General features: G+C 39.9%; 1 protein-coding gene across 3 annotated transcripts in view; it reads right to left on the bottom strand.

Annotated features, from left to right (window-relative positions):
• Nucleotides 1-324: 324 nt before the first annotated feature.
• The window catches only part of DCP1B (decapping mRNA 1B), a 59673-nt gene continuing 39272 nt past the window's right edge, over nucleotides 325-20725 (bottom strand). For 2 of the 3 annotated variants that reach the window (XM_012747233.3, XM_076007803.1), the window contains 6 exons: nucleotides 18697-18763; nucleotides 16119-16254; nucleotides 8079-8207; nucleotides 5724-6539; nucleotides 3268-3516; nucleotides 325-1404 (listed from right to left, as the gene is read on the bottom strand). In XM_012747233.3, the coding sequence (XP_012602687.2) occupies nucleotides 1324-1404; nucleotides 3268-3516; nucleotides 5724-6539; nucleotides 8079-8207; nucleotides 16119-16254; nucleotides 18697-18763 (1478 nt within the window). In that variant the 3' untranslated portion in view covers nucleotides 325-1323. The remainder of the gene's footprint in view (nucleotides 1405-3267; nucleotides 3517-5723; nucleotides 6540-8078; nucleotides 8208-16118; nucleotides 16255-18696; nucleotides 18764-20725) is intronic. The other variant, XM_076007802.1, reaches the window with a different exon arrangement.

Raw genomic sequence — 20725 nt, 5'->3', positions numbered from 1 at the left:
GGAAAACAGCAAACTCCTCAGTTAAAGTCTAGCACATGACAAGGGGCAGGAAAAGCTAAATCCTTTTCCGCCCACCTTTTCTTAGAGGAGCAAGCGGCCTCCTGCAGGGCAGCAGGAGAGTGAGGCAGGTGTTCTCCAATAAACCCGCCTAATGGTGGTGCTGAGCCAAGTAGTCTAAAGCTTAAAGTCCAAGTCTAGATATCAGAAACTGTAAGGAAACCTATTTTCTTCAAATCTTCATTTTATGAAGTATAAAATGAGAATAAAACCTGTCTACTGTGCAGTTATCTAAAGATCTTTTTATGATCCAAGAATAAAAAGGGCTACAGAAATGCAAAGTTTATTTATTACTAAGACTCAGCAGGGACTAATTCCATACATAACTCCTTTGGGCCATAACAGCTTGGCAAGGGCTCTCCTGACTCCTTCCAAGATTAAGCTCCTCATCTCTGTGCACATAAAAATCAATCTGCTACATAGCTTGAAGAATCCTTGTCATTATGCCCCTGAACACCCACTAACCATTCCTATAGGCCAAGAAAAGTCTTTACAATCTTCTGTGACTCCCCCCAGCATGTTCTACTGAAAAAGATCTAATGTTCATTTGGAAGCACAGGCAGGCACTTGGGTCTAAAAGAAATACCATGATCTGGGACAGGTGAAGTGTTGCTGGAAATCTGGGCCATTTGTGGATTCCTAGAACAACCATTCTCTAGAAACTGGCTATAAATACCTTTAGAAATAATTTCCTTTCAAAGGACTGGGCAAAACATGCCAACTGGATTTTTACAAATGAAAGGTTTACTTTGGCAAAACGCTATCATCACATCCAAAGGCTCATTAACATCTTTGTAGTTAATTCGTGGGATGACACTGCCACCTGGTGGTGGGCACACACACAGCGCACACAGAGTTCTGCAACAGGGAGATTACACGCTCTGTTCACAGACCAACCAAAGCTGTTAATAAATACATAAACTAAGCTCCAAGAACACCCCTTCCTACAGAGGGGCTGATTCTCCTAAAAATGGTCCCATATGTGTAATAAAAAAATAAATTAAGCTTGTGTGACCTGAGCAAAGGACATTCCTACCCATTCAATTCTTAGTACCAGGTGTACTGAAGGATGTGATTAAAAAAACAAAACAAAAACAAACAAAAAAACACTTGACTATACAAAAAAAGTCTGAAACATTTTACTTCATATTGCATATGCTTTTTTAAAAAGGCGGAAACATTTAGGGTAACAGCAGTTGACAATGAAAGAACCTTGTGCTGGCATTCTAGAAGGACCTTGAAAATCAGTTGTAAAAGGATTTGCTTTTACATAGTCTTTTTCATGGCTGCTTGTGTCATGCTGAAGAGATAGGCTTCATAGATTATATTTAAGAAGTTGTCATCGTTCTGGAAAACAAAATCAAAAGACCCAAAGAAATGTAATTTGGTTGGTAGAAACACAAGTCTCCTCTGTCTTGGAGCTGAACTGGCATTTGGATACTATGATGCTCATCTCTACTGTTTGACCTACCAGCTGGCAGCTTCTAAGTGCACGTGTGAATGGTAAGTGGGGCTGGAGGCAAGGCCCGACGGAGCTGCTGGTGTTCGATGGTCAGTGTGTGAAGCAGCAAGTGCTCATTACATGCAGACGGATGGGCAGCCCTGCCACGCAGCAGCACGGAACAAGGTTTACTTGAGAAAGGCCTGGGTCTGCCGCGTGAAAGACAAAGGTCTCTAGTTGATGGGCGCACTGGGAGGACAGGATCCAGGCCAGTACTCTCAGTTTGCTTGAGAGATTGCTGTGATTCTCACAGGCCCTCCACATTGCCCACAATGTGTCTACTTTTGTTTTTGGCATTAACTATGGTTTCACTCACAATAGGCTTCATGGGTATCTCATAAAAGCCAGTATAATCCTCCCTGTGGGTTATGGAAAATTTCTGGCCTTGGCAAGTGGACAAGAGTTAGGCTGGTAGTCTCTGGGCTCTTTTGCCAGGCTGAGGGGTGAGAGGGAATCATGGTCTAATCAGTGGTTTTCTCTTTTTGGAGACAGAGTCTCTCACTCTGTCACCCAGGCTAGAGTGCAGTGGTGTCATCACTGCAGCCTCAAACTCCTGAGCTCAAGCAATCCTCCTGCCTCAGCCTCCCAGAGTGCTAGGAATACCACCATGAGTCACCAAGCCCAGCCTGGTTTTCTTGATTTTTAATTGTAGATACTTCTCCCTCCCACTCAAATTCTGTAAAGTCAGTAATTCACCCACATTTCACATTCCCCTTCACTGCCTCTTGGCACCCACACACAGAGCAAGCCTTACTCTCAGGCAATGAGGAGAGTGACGCTGTCTGTTTTCCCTGCAAAGTAGCCACACAGTTCCTGTGCGAGAGATTGTGCTTTAACAACAGGCGAAGACTAAAAACAGGCTGCTGGGTGACTCCTAGCAGCGCACCAGGAGGGTGGCGTCTAGGGCACAGGAAGAGTAAAGTGCACGCAAAACTGTGCTTATTTACAGGCCGTGTGAGGTCTCAGGCCGGACGCTCAGCCTCGGTTTCCTGTCTCATAGAAAAGGAAAAATAACAGGGCTGTGTAGAAGGACCGAATGAATTGAGATATATATATATATATATATATATATATATATATATATATATATATATATATATATACAGCACTTAAAACAGGACCCAGCACACTATTGTTGTCTCATTAGTTCATAGACAGGTGAGACAAGGGGCTGACAAGGAATCCCGTTACCGGGAGTCCTAATAATGAGCAGGTTTCAAAAGTTTTTGTTAAAATATGCCCTTGGCAGCCACAGCCAACACTCGCTCCCGTGCCTGTTTCCTACTTGTTCCGCAATCTGCTGGCATTCACTCAACAGACACTGTTGCCCGTGCCTGCTCTGGCCTCTACTGCCCACTGGCAAGTTCTCTGTTCGGGGCCCCTGCAGCACCCAGAGTCCTCTCGGTGGTGGCTTAATCATCAGCGGGTGCTTCCTTCTTTTCTGATAGGTGACAGGGTGGAGGCTTTAGTCAGTCCTCCAAATTACAAAATCCTTGAAGAGCTGGGACACCCAAAGCTGCAATCAGCGTTCTCGATACCACCTTGCTAACTGAGCACAGGAGCCGTCAGGCTTTAGGTGAGCCGCTACACATCTCCCTCATATTCTTAGGGGGTACTAAACAGGCAGCAGCTGAGTCTTTATTTCACAGCCACAACCAGCATGTCAGCAGGCTTGGGAAGGGAGGAAGGGAGACGACGTGCCCTCTCACCTGAACGAGGTGCAGCAGTGCTTCCTGGAGCTGGAGCTTGGTGAGTGGGCCGCTGCTGACCGCAGAGGGCTCCGGGCTCTGCACAGGCAGGAGGAGACTGGTGGTGGCTACAGGTGGCTCTTGGCCCCCCGCAGGCAAGGGCCTGCCATCCCTTTCCTTGGCTGGCACGGAGGAGGACTGTGTGAACACCATGGGGGTCATGAGCAGAGAAGGAGCTGGTGTCGCAGGGACGTGCTGAGGCGAGCTGACCTGCTCAGAGCAACACACACACAGAAGGCAGGATGAAGGGGCAGCTCGCTGGCGCCAGACAGCGAGACACAGAAGCCCCTCCCAGCAGTGGACACAGAGGAATTTCTATCTTAATTGTCCACAGCTCTGCTAGGGAGGAAGAACTTAAAGATCACTGATTGCTGCTTAATTCTCCAAGTATTTTCCCTTCGTCATTACCAGGCAGCTCTGATAGTCTGCTGTGGTGGCCATTGCTCCCACTGCATAAAAAACTTGGCCTCCTGAGTAATATTTTATTTCTCAGGCCTATCATCATTATTTAGCAGCATGTACTAGGGATGGCTGGCCTTTTCTGCAGGCCTAGCTGTCCACCCCCTGGCCTAAAGGTCTAACAGCCATGGAGCTGCTGCCTTTGCTCGCTGAGGGCATGCCCTTCCCGTCCTGTCACCACCCCTCACTCTCACTGGGAGGGAGAGTGCCTTGGGAGTCCGGCCCTGAGCCCTTTTCTGATGGGGTCTGCTAGCTCGTCCTTGCCGCGCTGGCGGCCTTGGCACTGGCTGCTGCTCGGCGCTGCCGGGACTGCCTGTCGGGCAAGTCTGCCTTGCTCACCTGCTACAGACCCAAACCGAGTTTTCTAACAGCCTTTTCAGTTACACAAGTGACATTCTGATCCCCACCTTACTGACTCCTACAGCTATCATTTGTTTCTAGCTCAGGTAAGAAAAAGAATGTTTTCTATTTCTTTCTTTCTCCTAATATCCCAGAAGAACTCCTGAAAGGGAGATAAAAGTCCAGCCATCTAGAAGTTGCTATAATTTTATAATCATTCCCTTAGCATCTTTTTGAGCAAAAACCAGCCTAGCAGAAAAATGGGTTGTTTGTTCCTTTTAACTTGTCCCTGCCTGACATTTTGAGGAGGGGTGTTGAGACTCCTGCCCCCAGAGCATTAAGAGCACAGCGTGGGCTGACAAAATGCACATTCTCCTTACTTGGCTCTTGACATTTGTGAGTACTGAAAAGAAAAAAGAACTATACCTGCAGAAATAAGTCAGACTATTAACCCTAATTATCGAATTCTAATCAGCAAAGAGAAAAAAAGCAGAAATTTTAAAAAGAGGCTCAATATTACATTGAAGTGAAGATGAGGGTTAGTTGCCAATATTGTTTGTATAGACAGGAACTCAGATTTGGGATTTTAATAAATAATACATGATAACATTTTGACTAAGGGTCTCACATATACAAAGGCTTACAAGACATGCTTAAGATCCCTGTTTTCAAAAAAGTGAAAGATTTTTAAGGAACTATTAAAAGCTACATAACAAAAGGCCAATGATATATGTGATAAGTAGGGAAAACTTTCCAATTTTTAAACCCAATGCATTTGCAATCCATTTGTATGAACCCAAAGGGAAAACAATTCAGAGTCTAGTCTCCAGATGTTACCCACAGGCAGACAATCAATAGCTTGTGCTTTTCTCACTGCTGCAAGTTATTGATGGATACAGAGAACCATCTTCTCTAAAGGAGAGAAAATTTCTAAATATTATAATATTTTCCCCTCTCTGGCAGTTTGTGGGGGTGCACGGAGGTGGGTAGCATATTTATCTCTCTCTGATTTTCATTAAGCTACACTGATGATAGAGAAATAAAAACAGGCTATACCTTTAAGGAGTTAATATGTTTTTTGTTTAGTTCCAAAACCTACACGATTGTGGGCTCTCCAGAGGCAGGGAGGCTCTTTCCTTCATCATTATGTACCCACACGTACTGTCATGACTGACATGTAGTAAATGCTCAAAAATATTTACTAAACAAATGAATAAACAACAATTTACTGTGTGCTGAAAAAACAAGAGGTCAGATGTTTGGTATCCCAGAATGATTTCAAGGCAGACCAAGTTTCCATAGTCAAAGGCTAGGGTATTCTCCCATGTCTGTGCTGGTCTTCAGACATTATGAAGATTTAACTCTACAAATACATTACCTCTAAAGGGGCAGGGGGAGTTCCCAGACTGCTAAGCTAAATGAAGATTCTCTCTCCAGGCAGAAAGCCGAGGCAATCAAGACGCACAGTGTGGCCTTTGGTGCCCTGCTCTCAACAGCAATGTCTGTGATGCCTGGACCCTGGAGCACAGAAGTGGATTCTAGTTTCACTGCATTATAGTTATGCTTTTTCTTTCTTTACTTCCTTTCTCCCCTACTCCGTACCCCCAGTAGAAACTCACCTGAAAAAGAGGAGTCTGCTTTTCTGTGCTGGATGTCTTGTTGATCCAGGATTCCAAGGGCCGCCCTGTTCTAGAGCTCTGAGCAACCACAGGAAACTTGGCCGCCAGGGATGGGCGGCTGGGCGCATGCAGCTGCTGCTCCTGCTGCACAAGCTGAAGCCCCCTCAGTAACTCCTGAGGGGAGATCACTCCAGAGCTGTCAGTCTGATTGCCAGAGAGGAGCAGTGCTTGTCTTGGGAGTGTGCACTGTACCTTTCCATAAGCCTGATGTCCTAGTGTCTGAGGTGGAAGGGAGCCACTGAAATAGACCAGTGGCGACCGAGCCAGACCCTTTCCTGAAGCCACAGGGGTGGCAGAAGTGGGAGCTCTACTGCAGCTTGCTGCCCCTGGGGCACTCTGAAGTTTCTCTAACAGGTTCTGAGTTCTGGAAGTGCTTTGCACACCATGAGAAACCCCAGTGTTGTGGGGGGACCCTGGCTGGACACATCCAGTAAACACTTCCCCCGAAGAATGGGTACTGCCATTTTCACAGGGCCAGTTTTCAGGCAGCTCTGACAAGGGGTGGAGGTCTGCACTCCTGACCATGAGCTTCTGAATGGCCGGACAGAGCTGCTTCTCAATGGGGGATGAGCATCTCCTGGGTTCCTCATAGGACAGGGAGCGTACAGCCCCTTGCCTGACTGGAAACTTCTCTTGCTGCTGCTGCTGCTGCTGGTGGAAGGACTGTGGAGGCTCCATGGCTCCCTGACATGCAGCTTTGCCCTGTTTCCCAAACAGAGCTGTCAAGGATAAGTGTTGGGGTTCAGGGTCTACGACCTGGAAAAAATAAAAATATCTGAGAATGGGTCCACGTGCAGTTTTTTTTATATGGGTGGGCTATGAAACATAACTTACTTAATTAATGATTTTTGTCTATTTACAAAGGATGGATTAGAGAGGATTAAAAAGTTAATTCTAAAAATCTTTAAAAATGTGAGACTTCCTTTTTAATTCCAAAATTTTTCATAGCATTCTCCCCCACCATCCCCAAGATAGTTGTTGTATTTTCGTATCTGTTGATTGATAAAATATGATCCTTGAGGGGTCTGGACTTTCACAGTTGGGGACCACTGTGGTATGAAATTATACACACTAAAAGGTAACCAATCTCTTCAGCAGGGATCTGTCTAACCCTGCAGACCACAAGGAGATACTAAGAATACACAGGAATTTGAGGATTTCAGGACTCCTGGGAGTTTTTCACAGAATTATAGAAACCTAGGGCTGGAAAGAAACATAAGTCATTTAATCTCATTTGATCCTATCAACTATATACTGGTAGCATTTAAAAAATCATCAAATACAGAGAGTCTACCTTGGCCCAGCCAGATACAAAGCTACTTCCTTCCTGTTCCATAAGATCTCTACCTCTTTCTGTTGCTTTCTGCACTGTTGCACTAAGAAAACATAATCTTCATTCTAAAGTCAACATATTCTGGTCTCTCTATTAGAATATAATAAAAAATTTCCATGGAAAGTGAACAATGAATAAAGAGCTAAAAAAATTAGAAAAGACTTTTTTAAAAAAAATTCAGTGTAAGACTTTCATTAGCTAGTATTTTGACTCCATGTTCATTTTCACAATTGATTTAAACTAATTCCTTCTATTAAAAAAGCCTCTTTAATTAAAAATAACCATGATAAAATGACACAGCCACATTATGTTTACAATCAACAATGGGGACCTGCAGATTAGCAATTTTTGTTATTGCTATACTACCCTGAAAAATATATATACTGATATAAAAGCTGCTGTAATGTTTATATTTTAGATTGAAAATACAGCAAGAAGTCATCAGGTCTACAGAGGAATCTGATACTACTCCTTTAGACTCTCAGCTCTCTGAGAACAGGTACCCCATTCTGTAGACACAGCACCCCACAATGCACCTGGTGTTAAGGAGGCGCTCAGAAATGGTGAACTCAATTTTGTTGCCTCGGTGGTTGTTCTGTCAGTGGCCTTGGGGAAGCACCTACCCCAGAAGAATATGGACCAATGGGTAATGTTCCTGTCACCTCTGACAATGTTATTAGTGGCCTATTGCTTTTTTAAAAAATACATTATCTTTTAAGGAGTTCAAGTCCACAAAAGAGTAGCACAGAATGTGGTAAATGCTAAAAGTAAAAATTTTAACCCTTTTCTAAGAAAAGTAAGTTATTAATCATTAAAAAATCTCTAATTTGAAATCTCTTTTTCCTGGATTTGCCATAAAGCATTCTACAGCAGCACCAGACCCTCTCGTGACTGCGCTCTGGGTCAAAGCTTGTTAGGAACCTCACAGAGACACTGAGTATGAAAAGCAGCGGATTTTGTACCTGGCTGGGCTGAGGTGTGCGCTGCTGCTGGTTTTCACTGGGCTTCACTGGAATTGGTTTGATGAGATTGGGGTTGTCATAGATGGCAGATGAACTGGTTATCTTTTTTGGCTCAGAACAGGTTTTATACTGAAATGGAAAAAAAAAACTCACTTCATTTTTGGTATGAAATAAACTTTAGTCTTTTTAAAAGAATATACCTTCTGGCTTCTTATCTAATTGGTAGATGGCCATTTTATGATACATTTTTATGTACAAAGGAAAATCCCTTCAATTTTTCTGAATGAGCTATATTTGAGTATAAATCAAGTTCAAATTTAATTTTTTGTAACTGCACAATTCAGTGCTCTAAAATATTACCAACAGCATCAGCCTGTAGGACAGAGAGGCTCTTAGATACTTAGATAATTGAAAGGCTATATATATGCTTAAAAGGTAATAGTTTACAAATTATGTAGTCTAATGCTTTTCAATGATAAACAATTATAAAAACTATTCCTTAAATAACGTTGCAGGATTATAGTAGGGTTTTTCCCTCCATTAGCAGTTAACTTATAATAAAATTGGAGAGATGTTGAGTATATTTAATCAAAGCAACTAAACCTTTTTGGTCTACAAATCAAAAAGTAGAGCTGACTTAAACCACTGATTTTAAAATTGCTAACATCATCTTTATTTAACAAATGACTTCTTGCATAAACAGAATAATTCAAATATGAGTGTTCTGAACCACTTACTACCAATTAGAATTTTGTAGTGAAAGATACAAGAGACAAGCCTCATCATTTCAAACATTGACTCATTATCATACATTGATCTAACCAACCATGCAATTGCTTCATAACAAAAAGAGCATAGCAATGAGGTTGGTGTCTATTTTGCAAAAACACCAAATAAAACAATATAAAAATGCCATCTTCTGCACCATAGACTCTCTAGCATTATTAGTTTCAAATGTACAGTCAAGGCCTGTGGCCAGAAAATATTTCATACTGTACCTGACATGGAATGTGCTTTAAACACAATCTGTCCCTCAGGAACCCATGGTTCCCAATGCATTCTACAGTTATTGAGGTGTATTTTCTAATTCAAAGATCTAGGAGTATGGGGCCTATCACTGCTGTGTTCACTTAGGTTTGTAAAGTTACCCATACAAAAGACAGATTATTTCCTTCCTAGCATTGCCAATAATTTGGATATTTGGCACAAGCATTAAGTGGGATATGAAATCACTTTATAAGTCATTAAGTCATAAAGTATTATTTCTAATTCTTAGGTGAATGATGGTACTTAATGGTATGGCTGCATGGAGCCACTGGCCTGGCTTTCCAAGAAATGAAGAAGCAAGACAAGAACGCAGCCTACGATATGGTCCCTTACAAAATTGTAGCATGAAAAGCCTTTAACTTCCCCTTGCTATTTAAAAGAAAGTGGATGCTTAACTTTCACTGAATCACCTCTTCTGTACTTCTTTGTTTTCTATGTTCAAGAACACTGAATTTCAAGCAAAGAAAAATGGATTTTTCCCACCTTCCCTCTGCGCATATTCATGTAGGCCAAGAGGCTGCTTTGTCTCTTGATATGCATAACCCTGACAGCTTCTGCTAATGCAAATGTATCTCTAGAAGCTGTTTTCTATGTCACTACAGCTGTCTATCTACCCATGTACAAAGCCATGCTTTTATGTAAGAATTGTTCCCTCTTATCAAATTGCTCAGAATTAATCATCCATCTCAATAGTTTGTAGCTTGTTTTCCAGTTGTTTAATTTTCTATGCTGCTCTACACCAACATATCTTTAAAATACTTGTGAAAAAAACAGTTTTCCAAAAAAGTGAATCATGGATTCTTTTAAAACTTCAAAAACTATGTCACATAATCCTCATTTTATCACACACAAACACAAATATATGTATCTATGCCTAAAGGATAGTGTGAAAGAAAACACAGTAAAAGTACAAAAAGTAGATATCTTTTTTATACTTTAAAAATTTTTTTCACTCAATAGCAAAAGACGCTTAATTTCCATAACTTCGTAAATGAGTTATAACTATATTCAGGAAAGAACTGTTAACTCTTGTCTTAAACCACAAAACACAAAACAGTCCACTTCTGAATACTCCAAGTTTAACTGTAGCCTGTAGTTCATTTATGGCCCTGGTTCCTTTTCTCACTGAGCTTTGGTTATTTTATTGTTCACTTGCACCTCAATTAGAAACTGAATAGGAAGAAGGTTAAAGAAGAATGAAGTGCAAATTAACATCATTGCTGCTTTAAGGCTGATTCATAGAAAGTTATTTCTCAGGGGAGAATTCATAAAATATTGGCCAAAATAAGGTTTTCAAATTATTTTATTAACTTCCTACAAAAAGTTGTATCTGGTGTCACTAGTCTTCACTTACCAATATCATATACCGATAGCTCAAAATTTTTCTTAGTTTTACTACTTCTTGGGATTTTCATAAATTTAAGAATTCTATAGAGATTTAAACATAAGACTTGAAGTTATAAAACTACTAGAAGAAAACATAGGGGAAAAGCTCCATGACATTGGTCCAGGCAAAGCTTTTTTGGCTATGACCCCAAAGACAGGCAGCAAACGCAAATGGGATTATATCAAACTAAAAAGCTTCTGCACAGCAAAGGAAACAGCAGAGTGAAGAGACAACCCGTGGAATGGAAGAAAATAACTGCACATCATATATCTGATAAGGGGTTAATATCCAAAATATATAAGGAATTCAAGTCAATCATAAGATAACAACCTGATTTAAAAATGGGCAAAGGACCTGAATAGACATTTTTCAAAAGAAGACACACCAAATGGCCAACAGGTATTTGAAAAAATACTCAACATCACTAATTATCAGGGAAATGCAAATTAAAACCACAATGAGATATCACCTCAAACTTCACAGTAGGATGTCTACTATCAAAAGGTGACACATTAAATGTTGGTGAGGATGTAGAAAAAAGGGAACCCTTGTACATTGTTGGTAGGAATGTAAATTGCCATATCCATTATGGAAAACAGTATGGAGGTTCCTCAGAAAATTAAAAATAGAACTACCATATGATACACCAATCCCACTTCTGGGTATTTATCCAAAGGAAATAAAATCAACATTTTGAAGAGATATCAGCATCCCTATGTACACTGCGGCATTATTTACAATAGCCAAGATATGAAATCAACCTAAGTGTCCATCAACAGATGAATAGACAAAGAAATTTGTGGCACTGAGCTTACACAACGGAACGCTATGCAGCGTTAAAGAAGGAAACCCTGTCATTTACAACAACATAGGTGGACCTAGAGGACATTATGTTAAGCAAAATAACCAGGCACAGAAAGACAAATACTGCATGATCTCACTTATATGTGGAATCCAAAAAAGTCAAACTCACAGGAGCAGAGAGTAGATTGGTGGTTGCCAGGAGCTGAGGGAGAGGAGAAGATTGGGGAGATGCTGACCAAAGGATACAAAATTCCAGTTCGACAGGAGTCACAAGTTCAAGAGGTCTACTGTACATCATGATGACTATAGATAATAACATATTGTATACTTAAAAGTTGCTAACAGAGTAATCTGGCTGTTAATGGCAGAGGAATCATTTCTTTCATTATTTACCTCATGGTGGGAGCAACTGACATTATGCATATAACAACATGTATTTGATTTTTACAGAAAAGCACAGTCTATACACTAATTAAACATTTGCATTTCATGTCAACAGTACAACAAATCTGTCAGGGCATAAAGATGAATAGAACATTGTTTTAACTGAGCTTACAGTATAGTGAGAGATGTTTACTTAAATGTAATAAATGAACAAAATAAGTTCTAAATAGTCATAGACTGGGGAGTTCATTGGGAAGAATTAATTTTACGTGGGAAAACTCCATGTAAAGTGACATTTTTACTGGGCCTTGAAGGATACATATAATAGATTCTGAAGAATAAACAAAATGAAGGGCAAACTATTTCAAGTTGTAGGTATAGTATAAAGTAATGACCTAAATTAAATCTTCAAAACCATGTATGTTTCTGAGTATGTGTGTGTGTGTGTGTTCATGTGTTCTCTTATGTGACAGTCAGGTGGGGCCACAGAGGAGACACAGGGGAGTCTGAGGAAAACAAAGTCTATTATACTCACAGGTACTGGAAACAAGAGGCACGTACACCATGCAGGGCCACACGTGGAAGTGACCAGGTGGTCAGGAGCAAGGAAAAGCCTAGGCTAGAGCCTTTATTGGGATTTCCTTGGAAAGGCAAGACAGGGCGTGGTAAGCTGAAGCTGGGCTAGTCTTGAATACCTCCAGCAGGCTCTAAGGAACAGGGCTGGTCCCTAGAGCCCTGGTGTCTGGCCGGGCTGGGCGGGATGCCTGAGGCAGAGGACTAGTATGGGCCGGAGGAGGCCAGCTCTGCATGGTCAGTCTGAGCATGAAAGGCCTACTCCAGGCCGAGCCCTTTGTGGTCACTAAGAACTGAATGTCCAGAGAGAGGTGGTCTCCCCAGCCAGAAAGGTCTTTAAAATGTCAAAACATTATAACATACAGAAGATAAAAAATGTAAACAACACAGTGTGTGTGCACGCATGTGTATGTTGAGAGGAGAGAGGGAAAGAAAATAATTTTTGTTTAACATTTATATTTATTATTTACTTATCCCTGTTATGTTGTCTTCATAGAACTTAAGTTTCTAGAGGGCAGAATTGTCACCTTTTAAAGATTAATCTCTAATGAACCTACTACAGTACAATTAATAAAGTATAATTGTCTAATTATTTGACTAGTTGCCAAGTTACTAGGAAACCTTTCAATGAATTCTGAAGAATTTTAAAAATTAAAAACATAATACAGAAAAAGCTGCTATGGTCTGGGGCCGTGGTCAGGGATCTGTGTCAGGCCCTGCGATGGAAAGGTGGTGAAGCTGTGCTTGCTCTCACCCGGCTCCTTCCCTCCTTTGCTCTGCACCACCACATGTCAGGCACTCTAAACACGACCAGGGATAGACAGTTCCTTGTACTCTAGAAGCTCACGGTCTATCAAGGCAAAGGTATTTTAGAGAGACCTGGTCAGCTGTCTGTGTGTTCCACTTCATTTAGGGTTGTTCTGATTGCTCCCTTGTGGCATCAGTTTTTCCACCCCCCCCCCATTCACCTTCTGTAAATCAGAAAGGTAAAGCTCAAGGCTCAGTTTCAGGATCTGCCTTTGGGCAAGAGTATCTCAGGTGTGGCACACATTCCATATCGCGCCACATCAGGAGGCCGTGGCGCCTGGTTACCTGGCCCGGCCCTCCCGCAGCCAGGCGAGCACCACCTTTGCCATGCACGGCCTCACTGAAGACCACTGCCGGAGTCCGGCATTTTACTAGCGTGTTTTAAGCTCTGTTACGCCCTCTACATTCACTGGCTGGAATTATTTGGTAGCGAAGACCTTCCCCGCACTGACCAGGGCTGTCTGGTTACTCTGAAATACAGTCCACTCTGGGTAGGCAGGATAAATGCTTAACCTAGTCTCATTAATTAGCAATTTTCAGAGGAAGGAGCTGGTGCCTCAGCACCTTCAAAGGATAACCAATGATTATGTTTTGTTTTGTATTCTATTTTCAGCTTGCTTGCTCCCTCCCTCTCATCACCATGTATTCATAGACTTTACATATTTAACATGTTTCAAACCATTGCAGTCATTCCCATTGATGTTAGAATCTGATGCCTTGGTCAGTGGTCCTTTAATGATCACTGTGTCCTTTTCACATGACCCTATTAGTCTGACTTTACTATCCCAGACCTGTTATCATAAATTTCTTTAAAGAGCCCTGATATTTTTTAGGAGGAAATAATATTTAGAAATAATAATCTGGGTGATATAAGTGCTTATTGCTACTGAGTTGTCATTTACTTCTATGTCTCTTTGGGGCAAGAGTTAGGAAGTCTTTATATTTTTTGTTTCTATAGTTAAGAAACCAAAGATGAACTAATTCTGATATTTCCACTTAAAATTATACAGTTTTAATTTAATTGATTTGATTTTTTTCTCTTACAGTAAGGTTTTGGTTCTAACCACATTTATATAATTTCTTATTTATTATGTCCATATCAGTTGAAAAAGGACAATGTCAACATTACTAATAACAATAAAACCACTGAGTAAAGTTTATAATTTCTTTTTTTTTTTTTTTTTTTTTTTTTTGAGACAGAGTCTCACTTTGTTGCCCAGGCTAGAGTGAGTGCCATGGCGTCAGCCTAGCTCACAGCAACCTCAAACTCCTGGGCTCGAGTGATCCTTCTGCCTCAGCCTCCCGAGTAGCTGGGACTACAGGCATGCGCCACCATGCCCGGCTAATTTTTTTTTTATATATATATATCAGTTGGCCAATTAATTTCTTTCTATTTATAGTAGAGACGGGGTCTCACTCTTGCTCAGGCTGGTTTTGAACTCCTGACCTTGAGCAATCCGCCCGCCTCGGCCTCCCAAGAGCTAGGATTACAGGCGTGAGCCACAGCGCCCGGCCTAGTTTATAATTTCTTGTAGTTCTTTTTGTCTTTAAAATGTAATCCACTAAGAGTGTTTAATTCAAACACTGGGTTTTGAAGTTTGTCTAGTTTTTTTCTAAGTAATTATGTCACAATATAATATTCAGTTATATATATTTATTTCAGCTAGTTTCTAAATTCTAGGATTTTTATTTTCTTCTTTCTTCTTAATTTTATTTTTTGCCCATTTCTCTAGGGAGTGTTAATCTTATACTTCTGAATTTTTAGGAGCTCTTTCTAAAATACAAAAATTAACCCTCTTCCTGTTATTTTGTTGTAAATATTTTTCTGAATTAATTTTATATCTTTTTATTTTGCTTGTGTTGTTTTTAAACCTTGTAAAGTATTTTTTAAAATTTTTATGTAGTTGAATTAATTGCTTTTGGGTTTGAAGGCATAGTTAGGAAGATTTCTCTTTTCCTAGATTACAGAGAAATCCGTGCAAGTTTTCTTATTCTTTATTATATTGGTTATATTTTTAGATTTAAATTTCTAACACATTTGGAATTTATCCTGGTATATGGTGTGAGGTACAGATTTTATTTTTTTTTTATTTTTTTTTTTTCAAGGTTTATGCTGTGTTAGAAGAGGTACAGATTTGATTTTGTATTTTTCGAAATGGCCACCAGTTGCCCAAACACCACTTATTTAGGAATTCATTCAAATAGCTGATTTGAGATTATTGCCTTTATCATACCCTGATTCATATGTACTCGAGTCTGATTCTAGACTTAGAATCTTGCTGTTTACGTATCAGTGCCACCAGCACCACACTGCTTTCAATGTCCAGGCTCCAATGTTGTAGCACCACGTAGAGCTCGCTCCACCCCCCACCAGTCGGCCCCCAGCTGCCCGTGGACAAACACTGCCAACATCACTCTTCCTCGCCAGGGTGTCCCAGCTGCTCCTTCTCGCACATCTCTCCACACAGACCTTTTCATCAACCTGTCGGTCCAGGGAGAATAAAAGAAGAGGAAAAGGAAGAGGAAAAAGAAGAGGAAGGAGGAGGAAGGGGAAAAGAAACCAGTGGTATTTGTTTAGGGAGATGTTAAATTTATAGATTTAAGGAGAACTGAGAACTTTATGTTGAATCTTCTTATTCAAGAACAGGGCATATCTTTCCATCTGTTCAGATCTATTTTTATGCCTTTTAGAAGTTTTTAAACATTTTCCTCATACAGATCTTGCCCATTTCTTGTGAATTTTATTACAAAGAATTTTATATTCATTTGTTGTTACTATAAATGGGGTCTCCTCTTCTGGTAAATCTTCTAACTGGATGCTGTTTGTATATATCAAGGCTGTTGATTTCTCAGGCTACCTTTTAATGCACTTAAAAGTGAACAGTTTTCTTTAGCCTAGTAGGAGCAAATAAAGATTTTATTTTCAATTATATTTGATGGAAAGAATTCAAACCAAATCAAAGGATTCGGGCCTTTTCAACAACAATAATCCTACTGTGGAATTTAAGTGTGCATCACAAGGAAGGGCAAAAACTCACCTTTGTGTATTCATCTTTGGCCTTGGTGAGCATGCGCAAGATGTCTACTTCTGTGCCCTCTCCTGAACTGAGGGTCACTGGGGAGAGCCCTGCCCCCACTCCCTGGTGGGCTTTCAGCTGCTCATACTGCGTTAGGCTGAAAAACGGAAGGAGAACGGCCACACAAGAAAAACCAGTTCAACAGAAATGGTTAAACCCATCCTATTTCTCACCCAGTTGTTTTCATCCTGCTACAACCCTATTAGCAATTAAGACTGCTTCAGAATTTAAGGAATTAAAAAGGGAGCCGAGGTCCTGAGTTCACTTGAGTTCACTAGTGCAGGGGCCGGCAAACTGTAATCCGGCCCCACCTGCTTCTGTAAAGAAAGTTAGAAACACAGTCATGCTCACTTGTTGATGTATTGTTTATAGCTGCTCTCACACTACAAGGGCAGAGGTGAGTAGTAGCAACAGAGATCCTTTGGACTGCAAAGCCTAAAATATTCACTATCTGGTCCCTTTCAGAAGAAAGTTTGCCAACTCCTTATGCAGTGTATTTGAATGGATGCTATCATTAATTGCTGAGGAAATCCAATTTAGAGTTCTCCAACATCAAGGAAACTGAACGGCAAATAGAGATCCCCTCCACACGGAACCCCAGCCCCGCACCGCCCCATTATGGAGTGCCTTGAAATCAAAGCAAGGTTGATTCCAGCAACTCGAATCCTGTAGTTCTCTGGCAGTTTAAAAACATAGTGAAGATTCCATTCTAACTCTAGGAAGACAGACCTTTTAAAAAGCCACTTACAGCAATGAGGAATTCTTTAGCTGCCCTGACAACAATCTGGAAGACAGACCAGATTGCTCCTGTATTCCGCTAGGTGATATCGAGGAAAATACATTTTCCCTTTGTGTGCTTTGACTTTTCAGCTCAAATTCTTTTATTATTGCCATAAAGTTTACAGTAAAAAAGATCTGAGAATTTTCTGAGAGATTTCATTCTAACTGGGGAAAGGGTCTGAATCCACACAAATCAGCTACTTACTGCTAGTAAATAATCAATTTCCTGCCTGAGCTGTTAAGTAATTACTGCAGAATGCTGACAATTTTAACATGGCCTCTTGGCTGAACTATAGGGCATTTTTAAATCTGTATGAAATCCTGCTATTATTATCCACTGCACAAGTTACAATAACACGAATGCTCTAGGAACTAGTTGTTATGGTAAATACCAGTTTGAATACACTTAATCACCATCTGCAACTTGAGCTAGTTACCTAAAATTAGGTATCACAAGCTAGATTTTCAGGAATTAACCTTATTTGTAAGAAGGTGCTCCCCACGTTTCATTTTCTTGGGCCACTCTAGCCATCCCAATACCTCAGGATTTGAAAGTGGAAGTGGATTCTCCTGCAGGCGGCTGCACTGTCGCACCCCAGGCGGCAGCAGCCACCCTGTGTGCTTGGCTGAGCCAGTCCCAGGTTGAGACACAGCACGTGTGGGAGACTCATTCCATTCTGAGGCTCTTTCCCATCCCCATAAATAGCAGGGAAATAACTGCCTCCCAGTGAGCAGCCCTGGGCCTCAGCAACTGATAAAAGAGTCAACCACCTGCAGAGCAGAAAGCAAGCGTACCTAGGCCTCCTTTCAATGCAATCAGGACACCGAGAGCTGAAAGTCAGACAGTAATTTTAAAGTTTCCCAAAATGCAGAATGGGACAAATCACAAGGTATCATGAGATTAAAAATAAGAGACTGGAAACAAAAGAGAGAGTCTACTGATCACTAAGCTAATAATAACTCTGCAGTTTCCAAAGGGATTAAAAATAAAGACTATCCTAAGAATTCAGTGTTTGAGACATGGGAGGAAATTTGAGCTCCTACAAACACACACACACATACACACACACATACATACACACACACACATACACACACATACACACACACATACACACATACACACACACATACACATACATACACACATACACACACATACATACACACATACACACATACACACACATACACACACATACACATACACACATACACACATACATACACACATACATACACACATGCACACATACATACACACACGTATATACACACATACACACACATACACACACACATACACACACAGAGTTAAGGAAAGCACTTGAGGGAGGAAGGAAAGCAAAGGGTTAAGAGAATATGGAGCAGCCTTTTAGGATGGCTGTGAATGTTCTTTTTACTGACAGACACGCTGATAACTTTTCAAAGCGAAAACTGCTAATGTACAAATGAGGAAAATATTAAAGAAAACTGCCATCTGGAACAACTCATATATATTTCACCCAGGCAGAAAAAAATGAGTTGAGTCACTCTAGATGATAAATCTTACCTACTGAAAATGTAGCGAGTCATTTCTTATGTCTATTTTTCATTTATTAAGTAATATTAAATGTTTTTCTGACCACTGTGGAAAAAGATTGCTATAAGAGATCTATATAGCAATATATAGTTGTTAAGATTATAGTGTAATTACATACATTTAGAAATATAAACAAAAGCACCAGGCCCTAAAAATACTCAGCCTTTGAGCACTTACTTTTTCATAAGCTCTGCAATTCTCTGGCATTCTTCTTTATCATAAAACCAAATTCCATAAATGGATACTGCAAAAAACATACCAAAGAAATTATCAGCATCTTCAAAACTACAAAACAGAGAGAAATTCCCTTTCCATTTTAAATGAAAATACATAATTTATGTATTGAATTAATTTGTTCAATAATTATTAAATAAATAAAACCAATCATTGGAGTTAAATTTTAAAAGTCTAGCATTGGAATTTGTTAAGTCCATGGAGAAATCTGTAATGGTTTATATATGCAGACACACATGTACACACACACACACAGACACATATCCAATAAAGTGAGTTTTCCTTAAAAACATAGCAACCTGAACACAATAGGCATTTGGTAAATTCTTCTTTAAACAAATGAATACAGATTGAAAATGAAACCAGAATTTCTAAACTTCCTGGCTTTGAGACATCGTTGTTTCTAAACTCCATTTGCACATTTCCTAAACGCATTTCATCTTCATTTTTAAATATTTAGAAACCTGATGTCCAAATTATGTCTAGAAACCTTCTTCCCTTCTTCTCCCAAGAATATGTTAGCTGAAAAATTGGATTTATAAGCTGTAGGTTAGGGATAGGGCCCTGAAAAAAATAAAATTTAGTAATAACTCTCTGGCTTCAAAATGTACAGAAAATTTACAACTGTTGAAAGATTAGATATGACTATGATTTAATCATTTAGTAATGAAAGAAAATGTGGTATAGTATAGCTGCTATTGATTCATTTAATAATTTTCAAATAAGTTACATACTTTATTTTTTTATTCTTTATTTCAGAATATTGTAGGGATACAAATGTTTTAGTTACATGGATTGCTTTTGTACTGCTTGAGACAAAGTTATGTGTGCTCACCACCCAGTGTACATTATACCTATTAGGCACGAAGTTGCATACTTTAGTACGTGCCTCTCTACATAGCAAAGGCTGAAACAGTTACAAAGTACATGTAGAAATATCCAGTTGAGGGTCTGGTGGCATTAATCATATGAATAATGCATTAACCACATGTACATTTTTGAAATCTTCATTGAAAATAATAGCAATAGTATGATATAGCAACAAAACCCAACAGATATGTTTTAAAAGAGAAACTTTAAAAAATTTAATTATAATAATATTATTTTGTGATTAAAACAGCTGTGATATTCTAACTACACCTTTTCCCCCACTAACCTGACCAATGAATGTCTGGGCATGGAATTTCTGTTTCTTGTCAGTAATGATTCAGATATCAAAAGGTACAAGGTGCCTTTTAGTGCTATTTTAAGCAGACATCTTAAGAGGAAGCTTATGAATCTGGATTATTAACTTGCCAAAAGGTGGCAATGGGGCTTTAAACTTTGTTTTTGCCATTATTGGTCTGTCAGAAATCTTTATCTTACATGTGAAGGGTGAAAAAGTAAAAGAAAGCTCCCAGGTTTTTCTTGCAAAGGACCATTCTAGCCTCTTAAGACAGAAAAACATATACATATTCCTCCTTAATACATTAACAATTCTTTTTTTTTTTTGAGAACATCTGAATTCTGAAGCCTATGTGCTATGAAAGCTTTTACATCAAAACAAAATTCTTTCACCTCAAGATCATTAAATATGTTTCTCAAAACTTCATGTTCAAGTAGCCCCCAGTCCACCAACACTAATTCCTTCTGATTCCCCACAGATTCCCACACCCCAACCCCTCCACCCTCATGTCCTTGTAAGTAATAGCAGACTGGATCATTGACATTCAACAGCTTAATAAATCTATTTGTGAGCCTTGGTGGCTTTAATCTTAGTTTTTTTTTTTTTTTGGTTACAGTGAAAATTTTCCTTCTGTGGAGACTGAGTTTTCCAAAACTATCAAAGAAGAAAGGCAGTAGCAAGGGAGAAAACACAGCATAACTCAGAAGCCTGAGGCTAAGTGGCAGAGGAAAAACCAGCCATTATTATTTCATCAGTAGATCTATTAATATAAATATTTTGGGTGTCTTTTTAATGTTGTGCATCTGA

This window comes from Microcebus murinus, chromosome 10 (genome assembly GCF_040939455.1).
Source record: "Microcebus murinus isolate Inina chromosome 10, M.murinus_Inina_mat1.0, whole genome shotgun sequence".
Taxonomy (NCBI): domain Eukaryota; kingdom Metazoa; phylum Chordata; class Mammalia; order Primates; family Cheirogaleidae; genus Microcebus; species Microcebus murinus.
This window is presented reverse-complemented; position numbering and strand designations above follow the sequence as displayed.